General features: G+C 41.5%; 1 protein-coding gene across 22 annotated transcripts in view; it reads right to left on the bottom strand.

Moving 5' to 3' along the window:
- The window catches only part of DTNA (dystrobrevin alpha), a 218448-nt gene that overhangs the window by 33367 nt on the left and 162627 nt on the right, over positions 1–22454 (bottom strand). For 16 of the 22 annotated variants that reach the window (XM_021096233.2, XM_013999288.3, XM_084964443.1 and 13 more), the window contains 3 exons: positions 8527–8614; positions 6238–6335; positions 571–684 (listed from right to left, as the gene is read on the bottom strand). In XM_021096233.2, coding sequence (XP_020951892.2) covers positions 571–684; positions 6238–6335; positions 8527–8614 — 300 coding nt within the window. The remainder of the gene's footprint in view (positions 1–570; positions 685–6237; positions 6336–8526; positions 8615–22454) is intronic. The other 6 variants (XM_084964444.1, XM_084964449.1, XM_084964450.1 and 3 more) reach the window with 1 other exon arrangement.

The following is a 22454-nucleotide window of genomic DNA, read 5'->3' as shown; positions in this document are numbered from 1 at the left end:
TTGCTATCACGTACACCTATAACATATAATATTGTACATCAGCTATGCTTTGATTAAAAAAAGAATGCACTATAAATTTTTTTTTTTTTGCAGTGAAACATTTGTTCGGGACCTAAAGAACACTGTTTCCTTTTCTCTGTGTTGAAGAAAAACAATAAATAAAGAGCCTTTTTCCACACTCCCAGACCTCCCCAATTAGGTGTGCACTATTTTATTTTATTTACTTATTATTATTTTTCTTTTTTAGGGCCACGCCTGCGGCATATGGGTGTTCCCAGGTTAGGGGCTGAACTGGAACTTCGGCTGCTGGCCTACGCCACAGCCACAGTAACAATGGATGCTTAATCCACTGAGTGAAGCCAGGGATCTAACCTGCATCCTCATGAATGCTAAGTCAGGTTCTTAACCTGCTGAGCCACAACGGGAACTCTGGTGTGTGCTATTTTAAAAAAGCAAACAAATGGCAGCGGTTATAATGGGTAGAGAGTGTTTCCTGGGGGACACTATTAGACTTTATTGTAGATCGCAAACCCCTGTATTTCCCGAGACACCTTAGACTCCTTCCCTTACCTGAGGAGCCGGAGCTCTGCCAGCAGGGTGGGGTTTTGCTGCGCCTTCTCTGGGGTGGGCTGAGAAGCCTGTTCGTGCTCTAGCCGCAGCCTCTGGATCTCCTGTAAGATTTCTCTTGGGAGAGAGGAAGAAGGTAAGAAACCCAGGTCAGTTAACTTCCAGGATACCAAGATCTAATATCTGAGCCGATCAGGGCCACCAGAGCAAAGAAAGAAAGAAAGCATCTTCTTTCCCTTATTTGGGAGCAGAACTGAGCCTCATTAACTGACTGTCTTTTTTTTTTTTTTTTTTGTCTTTTTGCCATTTCTTGGGCCGCTCCCACGGCATATGGAGATTCCCAGGCTAGGGGTCCAATCGGAGCTGTAGCCGCCGGCCTACGCCAGAGCCACAGCAACGCAGGATCCGAGCTGCGTCTGCAACCTACACCACAGCTGTTGGCGGATCGTTAACCCACTGAGCAAGGGCAGGGACCGAACCCGCAACCTCATGGTTCCTCGTCGGATTCGTTAACCACTGCGCCACGACGGGAACTCCTAACTGACTGTCTTTATGAGGTGTAGGCTGTAGCCAGCTGAGTGCTGTGAATGTGGAAAGACCATCTTCCTCTCCAGTACATCCAAACCAGGAAGACACTACAGTACGTCACTGGAGCCTTAAAGCCGAGGGTCCTCGCCAGGACCTGAACATCTTTCTAGTCAGTAATATAAATGCTGGGGTAATGTGTTCCGCTTTGAAAAGTGCACTGCTTAAGAGACGAAAATGAATCTTCATCTTAAGGTCACAGTCTGATCCCATAAAAGTACCTGCAGCTACCAAATAAGAGGTGCTTGGAAGGAAAATAGGGATAAGTGATGCCCATTTTATGAAACTAAATAACTCCATTCTCTCACTGAGGATGAAACCCCTCTCACTGAATTCATCAGAGGAGCCCTCAGATAAGCAAAATTCTTTCTCTTTTTCCTACCATTTTCAGTCTCAACAATGGATCTCAATGAAGGGAGCCTTGGAAGGAAAGTGCTTTTAAGAGGACTCACTATAATTGAGTCTGTGACATGAGTGCTATTGATGTGACCTCTGTCAGGGGTGAGACACGTCGGTCGTTATTGATGTTGGGGCCTGGGCTGCCCTGCGTTGGGGTGAACATTAGGCTGGCTATAAAGGATAGGGGACAGCTACAAGGCAAATTATCCCTAAGTGAGTTAGAAGCCATTAAGCAAGGTTACAAGTCATGGATTCCTGGGGGCCGGGGCGGGGGTTGGGGGGGTCAGGCTCCCATCCAGCAAAATGCAGAAGAGCCAATAAGGCAGAACAAAGCATCAAGAATGGAAGGTGAACTTGGTGAGCAAGGGGGATGGGTGGCTTTCCATCTGAAAAGCTGATTTACAACCTCCTTCTTCAAAGATACACCTGAATCAAGAGGCTAATTACCAGTGAGTCCCTACACCTCCCATGGGTATGGTGAGAAGCTTGAACCATAATTCAGTGGTTTTCAACTTTTTTGGTCTCCCTTGGTGTTCTGTAGTGGAAAATTTTATTTTCTTTTTCTTTTTCTTTTTTTTTCGTCTTTTTAGGGCTGCACCTGTGGCATATGGAGATTCCCAGGGCTAGGGGTCTAACTGGAGCTATAGCCACTGCCCTATGCCACAGCCACAGCATGCCAGATTCGAGCCACATCTTCGGCCTACACTACAGCTCACGGCAACACTGGATCCTTAACCCACTGAGTGAGGCCAGGGATCGAACCCGCAACCTCATGGTTCCTAGTCAGATTCGTTTCTGCTGCACCATGACAGGAATACCTGGGAAATTTTCTTTTCTTTTCTTTTTTTTTTTTTTTGTCTTTTTGCCATTTCTTGGGGCGCTCCCACGGCATATGGAGGTTCCCAGGCTAGGGGTCTAATCGGAGCTGTAGCTGCCAGCCTACACCAGAGCCACAGCAACACAGGATCCGAGCCGAGTCTGCAACCTACACCACAGCTCACGGCAACGCTGGATCGTTAACCCACTGAGCAAGGCCAGGGATTGAACCCGCAACCTCATGGTTCCTAGTTGGATTCGTTAACCACTGTGCCACGACGGGAACTCTGGAAATTTTCTTTAAGAGAAATCTCCCATGGAAACGTAATACATCAAACAGTGAAGAAGGAACTTCTCTGGTTAAAGAAAGGGGGGTGCCCTTTGTGCTGCTAGCTCTTCTTCCTTCCTCTTCATGCTCCCCAAAAAAGCCTCTGGGGACCCAGGGAGTTCAGCATGAAAATCAGTGAACTGAGACTTCCAAGATCTTCAGGGCTAATGTCCTGATATTCTGTGACTCCCGCTAGTTCTTCTTGTTAGTTCCAAAGACAGAACCATGACAAAGCCACTGAATTCAAGGAAGGGAACTAGGACAGCAGCTACAATAAGAAAAAAGATAATAATGGTAAGATATGTAAAGAGCACTGAGTGCTCAGACTACACCTAGGAACGGTGCCGTCTTATTTAATCCTCGTAACCCATTCTATTGTATATAGTTACTACCATTATCTGTTTCATGAATGAGGGAATCGAAGCACAAACCAGTGAAAAGTCTTGCCCAAGTTCAATAACAAGTGGTGGTAGCGGTCATTTGAACTCAGGCTGATTTGCTCCAAAGCCCATATATAGGGACTCAATCTCTGATACGTGGTTTGACAGGTCTAGCCTAGGCTGTCATGTATACAGTGTAATTTGAAGGCTCCTGCTACTCCGAATACTAACTCCAATTGGCTCTTCCAAGGATGCTGTAAGGAAGCATTATCTTCTAAGGATCATTGTTCAAATGTGCATGAATGACCTAGTGAGGAACTCTATCACCCCTCTGAAGGCCAGAGATCTGATTTCTGGGTTACTTGTCACTTTGGAGACCATGGGATGGCTGGGTGGATTTCCATGGTGCAGGAATGTAACCTAGATAAGCTTTGGGACATGGTTCTGGGTCACTGGAGGGCACGAGGCCATTGGCTGAGAGAGATGAGTTCAGGATGGGCTGGATGCCCTTTCAGGCATGGGGTGGGGAAAGAACTCAGGGACAGGATGATGCTCTCTTCCTGCCACTTCTCCTCCCTCCCATTCCTTTATTCTCCCTCTGGTTCTAAAAACATGACTTTAGAGAGAGCAATCCAAAAATGCCCTAGAAACAAGCAGTTAGAGTGGTAGCATGGCACAGCCAGCACATTCATGGGGCTTCCTCTTCTTTAAAAAAAATTTTTTTTATTAGAGTTGATTTACAATGTTGTGCCAATTTATGGGGCTTCTTTCTGATTCTAGAATCCCACATGGAGGCAGGTATCCCCAGGTGTTTCTTTAAAGGAAGTCCCAATTTCCTCTCAAGTGTGCTATCCCCATGCTGAGTGGAAGCAGAGGTTTGGAAGGTAAGACAAAATGCTTTAGAGGAGTTTCCGTCATGGCGCAGTGGTTAACGAATCCGACTAGGAACCATGAGGTTGCGGGTTTGATCCCTGCCCTTGCTCAGTGGGTTAAGGATCCAGCATTGCCGTGAGCTGTGGTGTAGGTTGCAGACTCGGCTCGGATCCTGTGTTGCTGTGGCTCTGGTGTAGGCCGGTGGCTGCAGCTCCGATTGGACCCCTAGCCTGGGAACCCCCATATGCCGCGGGAGCAGCCCAAGAAATGGCAAAAAAAAAAAAAAAAGCCAAAAAAAAAAAAAAAACCAATGCTTTAGAGACATGGAAGAGTTGGTTAACACTGCAACCAAGATATTTGTGGGCTTATGAGTTTTTGCTTTGGTCTTTTGGTTTTTTTCTTCTAATAATAAAGAATGTGCCAACAAAATCTGTACATTCAATTTTGTTCCTATTGAACTTTAAAGAATTCTTGGACCATTTACCGCAAATTCGCAGGTTGTACTCTATAAGCATGAAACAGTGATCACAACCTCCTCCTTTACCAGTTGATCTCACAAGTGACATAAGTGTTTAAAAATGAGATTAAGTATTATGACATTCTGATGCTGTTTCAAGAAATATAAGACATGTAAGTTGTTTCTGTGTGGGGTTTACTCAGCACTGAGTTCGAGATCTGGCTCAGCTCTTTATTACTTTCTCACTCAATATATATTTTCTGAGCTTCTACAATGTACTAGGCATGGTTCTGGAACCCAGGGGCCATTTGTCATGGCCTCTGTTCTGAAAGAACTTCCACATCAGTCAAAGAAGACGGATAATAAAAAGGAAACAAACACTTAAAATGCAATTTCGTTCAGATAGAGACAAATCATAGCACACCCAGAGGTGTAATAGAGAGTGGTCCCTGGGGTCTGAGGTAGCGGGAAAGATGAGATAGGTGGTCTTTTAGGAGGTGACATTTGAGTTGAAACCTGAGTGATGAGAAGGAAGTATCTATGCCGAGAACCTGAGGGAGAGATTTCTAAGCTGCAAGAACAGCCAGTACTTTAAAGGCTGCAAAGAAAGAAAGAAGCAGGAGTGTAAAGAGCAAGGTGGGCTTTGGCTGGAGAGAGAGGCAGGAATTGGGTCAGGTAGGACCTGCAGCCCATGGTAAGAGGGGTGGGTTATATTCAAACTGTGAGGGAAAATCAGCAGAGGGTTTTGAACAGGAAATAACATCATATGATTTATGTTTTTATATATATTTTTTTCTTTTTTTCTTTTTCCGGCTACACCTGCGGCACATGGAAGTGCCCAGGCTAGGGATCATGTTGGAGCTGCCCACCTACGCCACAGCTGGATCCGAGCTGCATCTGCACCACTGGTTCCTTAACCCACTGAGGCCAGGGCAGGGATCAAACCTGCATCCTCAAGGATACTATGCCAGATTCTTAACCCACTGAGCTACAACAGGAGCTCCAATTTATGTTTTTGTAAAAGACAGGTTGGATTGAGTGGTAATGGTGGAGCTGAAGTGCATGGTTTGGGGGAACTGCCCTGGAGGAGGACTGTGAATCCATCTCTGATGAATAAAGAGAAACTTACTGATGATGGACTGGATGTGGAACAGTTTGGCTCGAATAACTGGTTGATGGTGGTGTCACTCCAAATGGCTCTTTAGCCTGGCTGGGATCCTCACAGCCTCCCTGGCAAGACTTGTCTCTGGATGACTGAGATGTTTTCCTCCTAGTGCCCAGGAGGGCTCTTCTGCCTTAGACATTTTTTAACAAAAATAAGTATGTCTGGAGTTCCCTCTGTGAGAACCATTAAGTTTCGGGTTGGATCCCTGGCCTCACTCAGTGGGTTAAGGATCTGGCGTTGCTGTGAGCTGTGGTATAGGTCCCTTGGATCTCGCATTGCTGTGGCTGTGGTGAAGGCCATCAGTTTTAGCTCTGATTAGACCCTTAGCCTGGGAACCTCCACATGCTGTGGGTGTGGCCCTAAAAAGCAAAAAAAAAAAAAAAAAAAAAAAAAAAATGGATGTCAGGAAAAGGGAAATGAGACAGCTAGGGAGACAGCAGTAACTGCATTGAGATCTCAGAGACATGTTTTCCCCCTCATGAAGTTTCTAAAGATCTGAAATTTAAAGTTTACCTTCTCAGAAGTCAGCATCATTGACTCTAAGATGTCTTCCCTTATGTTTATATGCCTACAGGTTGAAAAGACCTGAACATTTAGAAGCATGACTATAGGTTACTAATGAAAGCATACCTTGATCAAAAAAGCCAGTATGTTGAACAAGCCTTACCTGTTCTTGTTTTCTAGTTCTGCAATCAGCTGCCTTTGCTGCTTATTTGCATCAATGGTGAAGGAGATGTCAGGAGCACTTCTCTGCTGAGCTGGCTGCTGTAAAATAAGTGGTTGACACTATTTAGTATTGGGAATGGGAACCTGTGTTTGAAAAGACAGGAACTGTGTGATATGCACAAGAAAGAAGTAACTGCTTCTATGGAAAAAAAGCAAATCCATAAGATTAAATGGCCATTCCTCACCAATTTTTTGTGTGAATGCATCTGGAATACATCTAAGTTGTAGAAAACAGAACAGAATTCTTTGGCAGGCAAATATACAAAATATGGGAAACATTGTTTTTTAGATTTTCTGACTTGAAGTCTTTGGAGAGCTAGTTCATTCTTGTCATGCTGTTCCCATTGCAACTACACTTTCAATAAAGGTGGGGTTAAAAAATGTTTCATTGCTGGGGTAACTCTCCAGAATTACTGTTCAACCAGTATAATATACAATTAAAAATAGTATACTTTTAAAGTCATAGTTCTTTTTCTTTTGGTCAACATAATTTTAGCTTCTTCTCCTTTTTTTTTTTTTTTTTTTTTTTTGCCTTTTAGGGCCACACTGTGGCATATGGAGGTTCCCAGGCTAGGGGCCAGATCAGAGCTGTAGCTGCCAGCCTACACCACAGCCACAGCAACGCAGGATCCAAGCTGCGTCTGTGACCTACACTACAGCTCATGGTAATGCTGAATCCCCAACCCACCACTGAGCAAGGCCAGGGATCGAACCCGAGTCCTCATGGTTGCTAGTTGGGTTCTTTACCACTGAGTCACGATGGGAACTCCCTCTTTTAGTTCATTTTTAAATTCATATATGTGATTTTTTTTTCTTTTTATGATTTCCCTGTGGCAAAGGGAAATTCCTGGGCTAGGAGTTGAATCAGAGCTGCAGCTGCAAGTCTACGCGACAGCCACAGCAACAGCAGATCTGAGTGACATCTGTGACCCTTAACCCACTGAGTGAGGCCAGAGACTGAACCTGCATCCTTAGAGAAACTGCCTCAGCTTCTTAACCTGCTGAGCTGCAATAGGAATGCCCCACATATGTAATTTCACATTTATGGATTGAAACCAGCTTTAACAACTTAAATATATGCAGTCATAATTTCCTCCATTCTGATATAATCACATATATATAAGAATATGATTAAATAAGAATCATATATGTGACTATATATGATTACATATCATATGATTATGTAAGATATAGTTGTTTATGTTTCATATAACATATTTATATATGTGAATATACATGTGTATGTGTATTTAGTCAAGAACTTATTTGACATTGTTTTATAAAAACAGGATCAGATTATGTAGACTTCCCTGTGCCTTGTTTTCTTTGCTCTCTAGTACGTTATAGAAAGTCCTCAATGTCAATTTTTATTGTTTTAAAAACAAATTAAAAAAAATCACAGCTAATCTTTCTACCAAAGAATGCCAAGCTTTCAAAAACAGGAGTCAATGGGAGTTCCTGCTGTGGTGCAGCGGGTTAAAAAACTGACTGCGGTGGCTTGGGTCCCTGAGGAGGTGCACGTTTGAGCCCCAGCCTGGTGCAGTGGGTCAAAGGATCCAGTTGTGGCTCGGATTCAGTCCCTGGCCTGGGATATTCCATATGCTGCAGGTGCAGCCATAAAAAATAAAAAATTAAAACTAGCACTCATTACCTAAGCCCAAAGACCTAGAGAAACTCAGCCTGATTTTTAATTTCAAAAAAATTAACTGGCTTCTAAAACGATTCTCTATTATTTTTAATCAGCATTTCTTTTAACATAGAAATTATTTGTATTGCTAGTGAAGAATGTTGAGGTCCTATATTTTATATCCTGAGTGGTCTTCCATAGCTAAATCTGGCATATGGCAGCTTATGATAGAAGCAGGGTTTCCTTTTGATTTTATGACATAATTTTCTCTTTCTCGTCTATATTTTACGTATTGATAACAGTAGAAATTTATCTCAGTCAATTGTGGATTGGAATTATGGCTTGTTCTCTGTGTTAATTGATTAGGAATTACCTGGAGAAATCAGGTGTTAGGCTGGTTCAGCAATGCTGTAACAGAATAGCTCAAGCTCTGATGCTTGCTAGACTAGAAGGATAGCTGACAGGTGAAAAATGGAAGCAGCGGAAGGCCAAATTGTTTTTAGGTCTTGCAGACTGTACAGTATCAACTAGTCAGCTCTGCTGTTGTGGCACCGGCCATTAGGATACCAGTGAACATGACATCCTCCCACTCAGACTACTTACAGACGAAGTGGACTCTGCTGCCAGCCTTGCTGCATATCTGGCGATCAGCCGATGCTCTTCATCAAGCCGGCTGGAGCTCTCCAGCATACTATTGAGAAGAGAGCAAGAAGGAGCCAGTTAGGCAACTGAGAAAGATGGACATATTCACACTCGCATGGGGCTGGGGGTGGAGGATTGCTATTTCAATTTTTCAGTGCAAAAAATTTGAAAGCTATATGCAATCCCATTAGGTTAATGATTATCAGGCTTGGATTCTGACATGATGTAATAGGGGCCAGGAAGGTCATTAATAAATCCTGTTTTGCTAAAAAATCTCCATAGAGGAATGACTTTTCTGATTTACATTCCTTTTTTTCTGCTTTTTAGGGTCACACCCATGGCATATGGAAGTTCCTGGGCTAGGGGTCAAACTGGAGCTACAGCTGCCGGCCTATACCACAGCCACAGCAGTGCAGGATCCAAGTCGCTTCTGCAACCTACACCACAGCTCACAGCAACGCCAGATCCCCGACCCACTGAGGGAAGCCAGGGATGGAAACTGTATCTTCATGGACACTAGAGGTTTAGTTTCCGCTGCGCCACAAGGGGAACTCTCCAGATCTACATTTCTGATGAAAGAATCCTTTCTCTTTAATTAGATTGTATTGCCTTTAAGAATTTTATTTCCTTGTCACACAAGTAACACACACCCGAAATCGACATGCTAGAAAATATGGAAGCAAGAAGGAAGAAGAAACCAAATATGATCAGTCTCCAGTGATCCCTACCTCCTGGCTTCACACTCCTGTGCATAATCTTCTTCCTTTAGTATGGGCTGGACTTATGGACTTACTTCTTTTTTGTCTTTTTTTTTTTTTTTAGGGCCACATCCACGGCATATAGAGGTTCCTAGGCTAGGGGTCCAATCAGAGCTGTAGCCACTGGCCTATGCCAGAGCCACAGCAACCCTGGATCCAAGCCGTGTCTGCGACCTACACCATAGCTCATGGCAAGGCCGGATCCTTAAACCCACTGATCAAGGCCAGGGATCGAACCCGCATCCTCATGGATACTAGTTGGGTTTGTTAACCGTCGAGCCACGACAGGAACTCCTGGACTTACTTCTTTTTTTTTAAGGTTATTTATTTATTCATTTTTAATTACTCAATGAATTTTATTACTTCTAATGAATAGAACTGGCAAAAATAATGGAAAGTAACTTGCAAGATTAGGTTATAAAAAGACCCTGGCTTCCATCATGGGCATGTTTTCTCTCTCTCTTGAGCTCTTTGGGATTGCCTGTCCTGTGGGAAGCTAGATGCCATGTTACAGGTGGCTCTTTGGAAGGGCCCACGTGAGGAGGAACTGCAGCTGGCTAATAACCATGGGACTGGATCCCCTGTGGGTGAGCCTTTAGATGTCATCACAGCCCAGCTGACAGACAGCTTGATTGGAACCTCATGAAAGTCCTGAGCCACAGACACCTAACTAAGCCAAACACGGATTCCTGACCCACTGTGAAATAATAAATGTTTGTTGTTTTAATATGCTAAGCTTTTGGGTTATTAGTTATGCAGCAATACATAATGAATATAATACTCAACTATAATATTATTACCCAGGTAACATGTCATTAATATATTTACTTTCAGAAAGTAGAATAAGTAGTGGCTTCTAATGACATAAATGGGAATTGTTTAGTGTCTCCTCTAAACTTATAAAAATTGTTCCTACTAGAATAAGGATAATCTGATCCTCTAACAAACTAATGCAAATAAAAGCGTTATTAAGTTTTCCATATTTAAGAAAATGCTTCACTTAAGACTAAGTTTTCAGCGCCACTAAAAATATTCTATGAAACATACCAGTAACACTAATCCTGTTAACAGACTAGTTGGTCATACTTTGGTTTATCAATTAACATGGTATCAGGTCAGGCTCAAGATAAGAAAACTAGTTCCTCTCAATCCCCAAATAGGCTTGTAATCTCCTCCATTGGCTCTTATATTTAAACTTGTTCCTTAAAGAAAAAAATTTAATACTCATGATCATTCATTAAAAATGACACATTTGGAGTTCCTGTCATGGCACAGTGGAAATGAATCCGACTAGGAACCATGAGGTTGCGGGTTTGAATCCTGGCCTTGCTCAGTGGGTTAAGGATCTGGCGTTGCTGTGGCTGTGGTGCAGGCCAGAGGCTACAGCTCTGATTTGACCCCTAGCCTAGGAACCTCCATATGCCAAGGGTGCGAGCCTAAAAAAAAAAAAAGATGAAAAGACACACAAAAAAAGAATGACACATTTCTATGCCAATATTAAAGATGTAAGAATTATAACCAACTATAATGGGAAAATAAAAATCATTTAAGGAAGTAAAAAAAAAAAGTAAGAGTTATCCACTGAAAAGACTTGGTTCCATATACAGTAACATACAGTTTATGTTATGTGTACATTTACATATACAGTAAACCTGCAACATAGTCTTTTAACTTTTGTTCTAAAGTGAGAAGATGAGTGAAAATCATCATATGCTTTCAGCATATTAGCTATGTCACTTTCAAATAGCTCTTCTCTCCTTGGCAGAATCCATTACTGTAACTTTTTTTTCTGGTCGTTTGGAAGATACTTGTCTCCATTATCTTTGCTCTATTCTACATGCCTCACATATGCAAACTGTACTTGTTCTTTTTCTTTTTTCTTTTTTGGCCAGGCCAGGGATTGAACTCATGCCACAGCATCGACCCGAGCTGCTATAGGGACAATACTGGATCTTTAACCTCCTTCGCAGCAAGACAACTCCATGTACCTGTTCTTGAACTTTGCCATTCTAGATTTATCTGCATTCTTTAAATTACCATATACTTACTACCTTAGTAGTAAAGTAAATTTCTCCATTTACCAAGTCATTTCTCCATCATCAGAAAGTCTTCTCTTTCCTGTTCCCCAAATGTTATAATGCATGTAAAAAGCATCAAGCTAGTATGATGCCTAAAATACATTAAATGCTCAAAGATATTAGTTACTGCAATTTTATTATTCTTTTGCTTCTTCTTTTTTCTTCTTACGGCCATACATATGGCATATGGAAGTTCCCGGGCTAGGGGTTGAATTGGAGCTGCAGCTGCAGGTCTATGCCACAGCCATGATGATGGGATCTGAGCTGCATCTGTGACCTATGGTACAGCTTGTGGCAAAGCCAGATCCTTAACCCACTGAGCAAGGGCAGGGATTGAAGCTGAATCCTCACAGAGACAATGTGGGGACCTTAACCCTCTACCGCAATGGGAACGCTGACTTTTTTTTTTTTTTTTTTTAAATGGTTGCACCCATGGCATATGGAATGTCCTGGGCTAGGGACTGAATGTGAGCTGCAACTATGACCTGTGCTGTAGCTGCAGTAACAGTGGATCCTTTAACCCACTGTGCCACAGTGGGAAGTAATTTTTTGCCTCTTAAGTAACCTGTTCAGATTCACTAATAGTTCTTGTCTGTTTCAAAATGTCACCTACCATCCAACAACTATCTAGAGCAGGGCTTCTCAGATTTTAGAAGTGTATATTGTGTACATATCATCCTATGAAAATGCAGTCTCTAATTCTGGAGTGGGGCTTGGTATGGTAGGATGGGATCCTAGAATCTGCCTTTCCAACAGCCTCTCAAGATACGTTGATATTGCTGGTCCAAGGACAACACTTTGAGTAGCAAGGATTTAGAAAATCTTGAAAATAAAATGGAAAAGTTAAACGCTGAAATGAATCCCAAATATAAACCATATAAAAGAGATCATTTTTCATATCCGTATAGCACTGTGATATTTTATAAACATCCCCTTAAGACAGGTATTCTAGGATTCAAGGCTCTGTGGATTGAGATTAATCTCTATGGATAGAGATTTTAATCAGCATGCAAATTTAGACTTGGAATAAGAAATTACTTTTACCAGCAAAAGGCCAAATTAGTTCTGGACAACTGATGCTTTAAAACAGATGTTTAAAGCAGATGTGTGATAAAACACATCTGCACTCTGCAGTGGTTAAAAATAATAACTGAATTTCTTGTTACAGCTTCAATAAGAAAGAGAAAGTTACACTGTCCTTGCTTTAAACATAAAGCCATCCCACAAAGAAGCAGTTTAATTTGATTTTAACACATTTATCATTTTCTGGATGGTATATTAAGAGACCGGAGGCCTAATACAACACTGCTTGTGCAGACAACAGGGCCTACTCCTCCAAGCCTAGGACGATGATCTGTTTGCCTGAAAGTGACTTTGTCAAAAACATTTGTGAGTGTTTTGAGAAATAAATAATTAAAAAAACTTGATAAAACACCTTCATGATAAAAGTGCCTTTTATCATGAATGACAGCAAGTATAAATAATATGAAGGTTATATAAAAAAAGCCTCCTGGAAATGTAAGACGTGAAGTTATGGGATTTTGTCTAGTAAGCCATAACTCATACTTCATGCCTTTCCTCCCCCCGACGCTGAGTGAATGAGGGGTGGCATGATATATTACCCCTTTTTGCACACAAACGATTTATGAGCTTACGGGTGCCTTTCCAGTAGGTTCACGGTATACAAGGGTGAATGAGGCATTCTCCTATTTCAAGACTTCAATTCCCAATAGCTGAAAATGAATGGCCAATAATCCCTAAATCATTAAAGAAATACCACTTCCAACATTTTATCCCTCCCTCCCTATTCATTTCCAGACTTGATAATCAGTGATCTTGCTACAAGACCATAATGAATTAAAAAAGGGGCTGCTGTGCAGACTGAGTTTCAGAATGGGGAAATCTCTTATTTCAAAGCTCTCCACTCTCTATATTAAATACATGGCCAGTGTCTGTTGCTAGTGATTTCAAATATGGCATCAGGGAAACTCAAGCATTCCCAGCTAAGCCATGGCTCCCTAAATTGTGATTTAGTAGGGATTACTGGGAACTCCAGGCTTGTTCACATTTCTCTGGTTTCTCTGAGGCCTGTTCTGCCTTGCAGGGTGGGACCGTCAACCAAATAACAAGGTGATCCAAAGGGCACCAGAAATACTTCTTCATTTTTTCTGAATATTTTTTTTTTCCATTTGTCTGAATGGTAACAGGAACTTTATCACTAGAGATTAATTCTTAAGGTCATGAAGTGTCACAAGTCTTCCATTAAAATGCAAATAGCTATTAGGAGGATAACCGCCTGAGAAGGTAGTATTAGTTATTATTCAAGTGGAGGATTACTTTATCAGGGTATTTCCTATCTTTTGAAGTTGGTTGAGAGCAAAATGCCATAGGACTCTTCATGGATGGTGATGATGATGATGATAATAATAATAATAAAATTTAACATAACAATAGCTTCTCTATAGGGGTGGCTTCAAACTCTTTTATCAAGACCTGACTTTGATAACCCACTATGTTATAATTGCCCACCAAGACCATGATTTCTACCTCTGGGGACTCTCAAATTCTTCCATTTCCTTTTATTCCAGCTGTCACTGATGTGCCTCAGGCCACAGTCATCTTATCCTGAATGAGTGTAAGGTCTTCATAATAGATTATTCTGTTTTTTTTTTTTTTTTTTTTTTTTTTTTGCTTTTTAGAGTTGCACTTTCGGCCTATGGAAGTACCCAGGCTAGGGGTCAAATCGGAGCTACAGCTGCCAGCCTACATCACAGCCACAGCAACGAAGGATCTGAGCTGCATCTTCGACCTACACTATAGCTCAGGGCAACACCGGATCCTTAACCCACTGAGCAAGGCCAGGGATTGAATCTGTGTCCTCAAGGATACTAGTTGGGTTGATTATTACTGAGCCATGACGGGAACTCCCAATGGATCGTTCTGATTTGAGAGTTATTCTTTCGTCCAATTTATTTTCTCTCCTATAGACAACAACCTTTTTTTCCCCTCTTCTTCTTCTTCTTCTTTTTTTTTTTTTTTCCCAGGCCACACCTATGGCATATGGAAGTTCCCAGGCCAGGGGTTGACTTGGAGCTTCAGCTGAGGCCAGTGCCACAGCCATGGTGACACTGAATCCAAGCTGCATCTGCGACCTATGCTGCAGCTTGTGGCAATGCCAGATCCTTAATCCTCTGAGAGAGGTCAGGGATCAAACCCACATCCTTATAGACGCTAGTATGTTTCTTAACCTGCTGAGCCACAACGGAAACTCCTAGAGAGCAATGTTTTAGAAGTGAAGTTGGAGTTTCCACTGTGGCTCACTGGAAGAATGCAACTACTATTCATGACAATGTGGGTTCTATCCCTGGCCTTGCTCAGTGGGTTAAGGAGCCGGTATTGCCTCCAGCTTCATTGTAGGTTGCAGATGCGGCTCAAATCTGGCGTTGCTGTGGTTGTGACGTAGGCCAGCAGCTGCAGTTCCTATTCCACCTCTAGTCTGGGAACTTCCATATGCCACAGGTGTGCTCCCTTCCTGACAAAAAGTAAGTTGGCTGTAACATTCCTATGCATAAAAATTCTTCAATAGGTTCTCATTTTTCAAACTCCTAAATAAGACTAATAGGGGCCTGCATAATCTAGCTTCATGCTTTACCCTCGTAGCCTAACCGCACTTAAGTTCCTCCAATGCACCATATTTTCTCTGCCCTGAACAATCTCTTTGCCTCTTCCACCATCTTCTGCTTGGCTAATAATTCCTCTTCATTCCAGTATTCGCTTTGGCCGCCAATTTCCTGCCCTCATGTCCGACCTCCAAATTCGGATCCACTGTTCCTCATTTATTCCATAGCATGCTGCACTTGCTATAGTGTTATCTCTTTGCTATTTAATTGCCTTTTCCACTTGTCTTTATCCTTCACTAAACTGTAACTCCTCTGAGGAAAGAATGGTTCCATCTTTTCACCATTAGAACTTGAGTGTTTAGCACAGTACATGGAACATAGCGGGAACCACCCAAGAATGAGTTGGACCAAAGAACAAATAAGGCTTAGCTCACTTAGGCTTGCAATGTCCTGGTTGTTGCCCCAACTCTTCTATATCCTGCTTGGCTCTGCATGCATCCTCAACACTTGGGAAAAATCAGAAGCATACAGACAACATCCTGTACCTTAACACTAGCCATGCCATCTAAAATTGAACAAATTAATTATGTTTGGCTGAGTTAAGAATCCAGATACATTCTGTGGCTGCATAGTGATTCCTTATCTGCTTCAGGTGTTAAAGTTCATAGAAATGTCATTATACTCATTCATATTTATCCACAGTAGATCTTCCCCACTCCCCATCACGGCAAATTCTCTTTTGGCTCACATTTTATTGTTGTTTTAAAGATCAGGAAGGAGTTCCTGTCATAGCTCAGGGGTTAACAGACCCAGCTAGTATTCATGAGGATGCGGGTAGGATCCCTGGCCTTGCTCCGTGCGTTAAGGATCCGGCGTTGCCATGAGCTGTGGTGTAGGTCAAAGACATGGCTCAGATCCCATGTTGCTGTGGCTGTAGCGTAGACCAGCAGCTGTAGCTCCAATTTGACCCCCTAGCCTGGGAACCTCCATATGCTGCGGGTGTGGCCCTAAAAAGACAAAAACAAACAAACAAACAAACAAACAAACAAACAGGAAAGCAGATGATGTCTGAAAGATGTAAGCTCTCGCTCAAAAGAAATGCTTACACATTTCTTGTTATATAAGAGTGGGTGGGATAATTTCTGGATGCAAACCCTAGCCCTCTCACTTCCTAGCTGTGTGACTCTGGGAAAGTCACTTAACTTCTCTGTGCTTCAATTTTCTCATCTATAAAACAGGCTTACAGTGGTAACTTATTTCCTGGCTTACTGGGAGGATTACCATGCACAGCATTTACAAATATTCTTTTTTACTCCTACCTCCAAAAAGCAGGTAATAGTGTTTGGTATTTTTTTTGCCATCACTTCCTTATCTACAAATCAGCTTTTTGCTCAAGAAAATGTGACTTCTTATGGCCAGTATTCTAGGTTATAATAGTTTAGTTGAATCAATGAAGGATTTTACAGAAGCAATGGGTGGTCTTTAGGTCTCTGATTCCCTAGACAAAGGAGGGAGTTAAGCTTAACTGTGATAGGCTTCTCTTATTTCTCCTTGCTCCTCTGTGCAAAGCTGCAAACTGCTATGAATTTTTATTAAAAATTTACAACTTATAAAGCAATATATGAGTCCATGTCCCATTCTGAATTCTTTATTTTAGCACATCTGGAGAAAGCGTACTCTGAAGTTCATTCATTGAACAGTATTGATGAACATCCATGAGCTATCAAATTATTTATACCACATTATAATGGACAAGTTTTACAAAATAGGATTTAAAATCTAACTTATTAAGTGCTTCAACACTATTCAAAAATTAAGTGGGGGAACTAAGAGTTATTCCCATGTTCTCAGTACCAGCTAGATCATTTACATCCACTACTTCATCACATTGGTAGTATCACTCTCATTTTCCATGGAAACTTAAAATGTGTTAAAATCTATAACATGGAAATGAAGTCATCTTCTTCTGGGGGGAGTGGGGGGTTGGGATGCAGCATAGAGCAGCTTGATGTGGGTTATCAGTTCCCAGACCACTGATTGAATGCAGGCTGCATCAGTGAAAGCACTGAATCCTAACCATGAGACCACCAGGGAACTCCTAAAATGAACTCATCTTAAAATCAATTTATTGGGCATTTCCTAGTGGCCTAGTGGTTAGGATTCACTGTGTTCACCCATGCATCCCAGGTTCAATCCCTGGTCTGGGAACTGAGATGCTACATTAAGCCATTGCATGCTATGGTCCCCATCCCCCCAAAAAGTTAAAAACATCAATTTACGATCTGATTGATTCTGCTAAGAAAACCTCTGTAAGCACAAGGCAGCTCATGCAGATATATGCACTGATGGTAAGAATGTCTTCAGGTTTATCTTTTTAGGGTTTTAAGGAAGTATCTTTCTCAGAAGTCTAGTTCTATCACTGAAGGTCTTAAACATCTTACAGAAGAGAAAAGAATAGTGTTAACAAGGAAATGAAAACTCATAAAAGAAGAATACTTTCCATATGTGTGGATAACAGTTTTTCTTTTTCAACAGGTTACAATAAACTTTTCAAAATCATAACACTTACTGAAAAGAGTCAATAAAACCTTAGCCTACAGGCTAAAATATTAAAGGCATACCATTTAGTGGATTTGGTGTTGAAGTATGTTATAGACTGAACTGTCCTTCCTCAGATTCATGTGTTGAAGCCCTTAACCCCAGTGCCTTAGAATGTGACCATATTTGGAGATGGTGATTAAGGTTAAATGGGGTCATAAGGGTGGGGCCCTAATCCATATGACTGGTGTCCTTATAAGAAAAGGGAGAGACACCAGGGATGTATGTGCACAGAGAAAAGGCCAGGTGAGGCCATGGCAGCCATCTGCAGGCCAAGGAGAGAGGCCTCAGGAGAAATAGTCCTGCCAGCTCCACGGTCCTGGAGGACCTCCAGCCTCCAGAACTATAAGAAAATAAATTTCTGTTGTTGAAGCCACACAGTCTGTGGTATTTTGTTAGAGTAGCCCTAGTAAACTAATACCAAGTGGAAACAAAAATTTTGCCCAATATTGCTTTCAGGTTTTTTTGGCCCCTTACCAGTCACTTGTGCCACAGCAGTGAGCTGCTGCTGCTCGTCCTTATCCGCAATTATCATCTCCACTTCCATCAAGTTTAATACTCTACTTTTTCACCTACTTTATACTCTTACCCTAAATGTTCAACTTCAGGGCTAATTTATAACAGGCAATTTTTTTGAATAGCAAAAATTATTTTTCTAGTTTAAAAAAATGGTTTTTTTTGGGTATTCCTAACAATGTTCTTTAGAGTGAGGGGGAATTTTATATCTCTAGCACTATCAATATTCTCCAACATCAGCAAGTGTGTATTGGGCACCCACTGTATGCCAGGCACTGTTCTAGGTGCCAGGGATGTGGTGAGTAAGTCAGAGGAGGTCTACCTCACAAGGTTCACTAACCAACCAATTAAAGATGGCAGTTATGACAAGAATGAAATAAAATGCCATCTGCAGCAACATGGATGCAACTAGAGATCCTCATATTAAGTAAGTCAGAAAGAGAAAGACAAATACCATATGATAGCACTTATATGTGGAATCTAAAATATGGCACAGATGAACCTATCTACGAAACAGAAACAGACACACAGACATGGAGAACAGACCTGTGGTTGCCAAGGGGCAGGACTGGGATGGACTGGGAGTTTGGGGTTAGCAGATACAAACTGTTACATCTAGAGTAGATAAGCAATGAGGTCCCACTGTATATAGCACAGGGAACTATATCCTATCACTTATAAAACACAATAGATGATAATATGAGAAAAATAATATATATATATGACTGGGTCACTTTGAGGAACAGCAGAAATTGACAGAGCATTGTAAATCAACTATAATAAAAATTTAAAAAATAAAAAAAAACACAAGAAAGAATGAAATACATGGTACCCTATGATTAGAGTAATATGGGAGACCTATCTGAGGAGGTAGGTGCTTTTTTTTTTTGCCTTTTTTAGGGTTGAGCCTGTAGCATACAAAGGTTCCCAGGCTAGGGGTTGAATTGGAGCTACAATTGGAGCTTATTGTAGCATAAGCTACCCACTTATGCCACAGCCACAGAAACGCCAGATCTGAGCTGCATCTGCGACCTACAACACAGCTCATGGCAGTGCCAGATCCTTAACCCACTGAGCAAGGCCAGGGGTCAAACCTTCATCCTGAGATTCATTTCTACAGAGCCACTACAGGAACTCCAGTAGGGGCCTTTAATCAGAGTATCGAAGTCAGAAAAGGAGTCAGTTCAAGGGTGTGTGGAAGGAAAAGGCAGATGGAAAATGGGGAAGAGTGTTCTAGGCAAAGGGAAGAACTAGTGCCATAGTCTTTCAGGCAGTTTTAGGAACCTCTTAGGAACTGATCAAAAGCTGATATGACTAAGTATTGTGGTTGAGTGGCAGACCTCAGTAAGTGCAGAGGCTGAGAGGGGAGAGGCGAGGGCTAGACCACACACAGGCTTGCAGCCCTGGGGAGGTGTCCAGGCTGTGCACGAAGTGCCTTGGGAAGCTATTAAAGGAAGCAAGTGAGCCAGTGACAATTTAGACCTCATTTGCACAACCCAGAAATAGGCAACAAATGTCTAATTTCTTGTACTTGAGAAAAATAGAAGCAGAACAAATTTTAACCTAGTTATATGAGATCAGGGGTCTAATAAAGTGACAGCAGTTGATTATGACATCAAAGTATAGACTGTAGCTTTTAACCGTACTGCCTCTCTCCCTTACACACATAATACATAAATGGTAACTTATTTATAATAATATCATTTACTAAATACATAACAACAATACCATTTACTAAATATACATTGTAACTTATTAACACAGGGCATTTCCAGAGTTGAGAGAAACATGCCAGAAGCTTCTGACTGGTAAGTATCAAGGCTTATAATTATGGTTCGAGCTGGAAGTTCTGGGCTGGTTTCTGATCTCCTTTGGTCTGCCTACTACTGTCTGTCCTAGAAACTACTGGCAAGACCTGATAAGGTTTCTGGGAGGGCAGAACAAACCTTCACTGTCTAACTCTGAGACCATCCTCCCCCACTGAAGAAGGTGCTGGAAAACCATTGAGGCTTTTAAAACTTCACTTAGGAATTAGGAAGACAGCAGGAATTGTCCCCTGAGCTACAGTTTATTTATTTGGCTTATCTGACATCAAAACCAGCAAGGACACCTGAGTATATCTTTAATCTAGCAGCAGACTATTTACACGTGAGTCCATTTTCCATTGTGCTAAGTAGTTTATACAGGGGAGGAAGTCTCCTCGTAGAGTGAATCAGGAGCATATATGAATAACTACAAAAACACACTTTTTAATCAGGAATAATGATTAGGTTCCTGTTTATAGACCATCTTATGAAGTGTGCACAGGCAGGAAGGCCGAAGAACGAGGTGGAAAGCAGATGGGACTCAATGTCAGAAGACTGTGCTGGCAGAGGACCTTGGAGAAGCCACTTAATGTCCTGGAACTGGCATTTTCTTATCAGTGAAATGGAAATAACATCCAAACGTACAGGGCTTTTGACAAGCAAAATAAAAAATGTATGGGAAAGGGCTCTGTATTTTTTTTTCTTTTTATCCGCACCTGTGGCATCTGGAAGTTTCCAGGCTAGGGGTTAAATCGGAGCTGTGGCTGCTGGCCTACACCACAGCCACAGTAACACCAGATCTGAGCCACATCTGCGACTTAGGCTACAGCTTTCAGCAATGCCGGATCCTAACTCACTAAGCAAAGCCTGGGATCAGACCTGTTTCCTCAGTCCTTAACCCACTGAGCCCCAGTGGAACTCCAGTTCTGTAATTTCTGAAGCACTTCATAAATGCAAAAACTTAGTATTCACATTCTGGCTGCTGGGATGAGGTACAAGAAGCTAAAGAGAAAATCCCTGTCTTTTTGAAGTACCATAGAACCAAATACATAAATGGTAACTTATAAACAACCATTATTCCCATCACTAGCCAGTGCTTGAAATATTTGTTAAAATGAAATCCAAATAATATAGCAAGATGTGCAATCGCCATAGGTAGAGATGTGGTGAATGCACTGTGGAGAAGTGTCCAGAAAAGATTTCTGGAGGGCATGCAGTCATGTAAGTTTTATAAGAGGCAATGCAGTATAGTTGTTATGAGTCTGGGATCAGGGAGATAAAAGTTGGAATCCCTGCTCCACTGTGCAGTAGGTCTGACTGTGGGAGAGTCGTGGAAACTCTCTAAATTGATACCTTCTTATCGATAAAATGGGGATGATGGTGTTTACAGGCTTACCCAAAGACAAGGGGAAATTAGGTAAATAAAGGCTTTAAGCACAGTGCATATCGTGAGGCAAATGCTTTAAAAATTATCACTCTTGTGATTACTACCCTTATACATGTCACCAGAGTTGAGTGACAGTAAAGCATTATTACAACTATAATGATGAGAAAAACTACGCCACTTACATCATCATGGCAGGTGTGGGGAATTGTTAGGCTCTAATTAGTCATAAAGGAAAGGGAAGGAAAAAAGTAAGAAATTCAAAAGAGAATTTGGAATTTTTTAAGGATGAACAAAAGCAATGAGAATTATGGAGGGCAGTAGCTGTTAAAACGGAGTCGGATTCATGGATGAGTCTTAAATTCTGCTGTGTTTTCAAAATACGAATCACCCCTAGCTTTTCAAGTCATTGTAAGGTGTTCCGGCTGAGACAGTTTTACTGGCTTAAGTGATCATCAAATTAACATGATTAACAGCTTGAGAAGGGAAAACGGCTGGGAGTGACAAACTCTGAACTCTCCTCTTTAGAGCCTTCTTTGTTACAACTTTAATTAAAAAAAGGTCAGTGAAGAGTGGCAGGAAAAACCCGTATGTGCTTAGAATTACGGGGAAGAGGACTCCGTGTGAGAGCACATCGTTGCCTTCACACATGATTGCATCTCTATCGACTAGATCCTTCTTTGAAGACTCTCGACAATTTTTAGGGCGTGATTTAGTATTTATTTCTATTGTTTCAGCCACCATAGAACACTGGGGAACCTAACTCATTGGGAATAAGATTAAAACAATGACTCTTCCTACTGTTTTTAGAGGCTGGGAGGTGAGAAAGAAGAGGAACTGTTCGATCTGCAAGCTGGGAAAAATTGAACAAAGAGATGAGCTTAGCTGAAGAGTGCATTTTTACCTCCCGAAAGAGTAGGATGCAGTATAAAATTAAACCAGTTTGCTGGTTATATATATATTAAAATATTAGTAAGTTAATATATAAATGTTAATAAATGTATTAATATATTAAAATAGACACTAGAATAAATATATAACTATTAAAACAAATAAATGTTCATCAACCTATCACCTAAAATCATCTCATATATTAACCTTGCCAAAAAAAAAAAAAAATAGTTCTAAGG

Source organism: Sus scrofa, chromosome 6 (assembly GCF_054392235.1).
Source record: "Sus scrofa isolate SSC_HxYL_T2T_F1_AM1 chromosome 6, Sscrofa_HxYL_maternal_Yorkshire_Landrace_v2.0, whole genome shotgun sequence".
Lineage (NCBI taxonomy): Eukaryota > Metazoa > Chordata > Mammalia > Artiodactyla > Suidae > Sus > Sus scrofa.
Note: the sequence above shows the minus strand (reverse complement) of the source record. Positions and strands in the feature narration are given on the sequence as shown.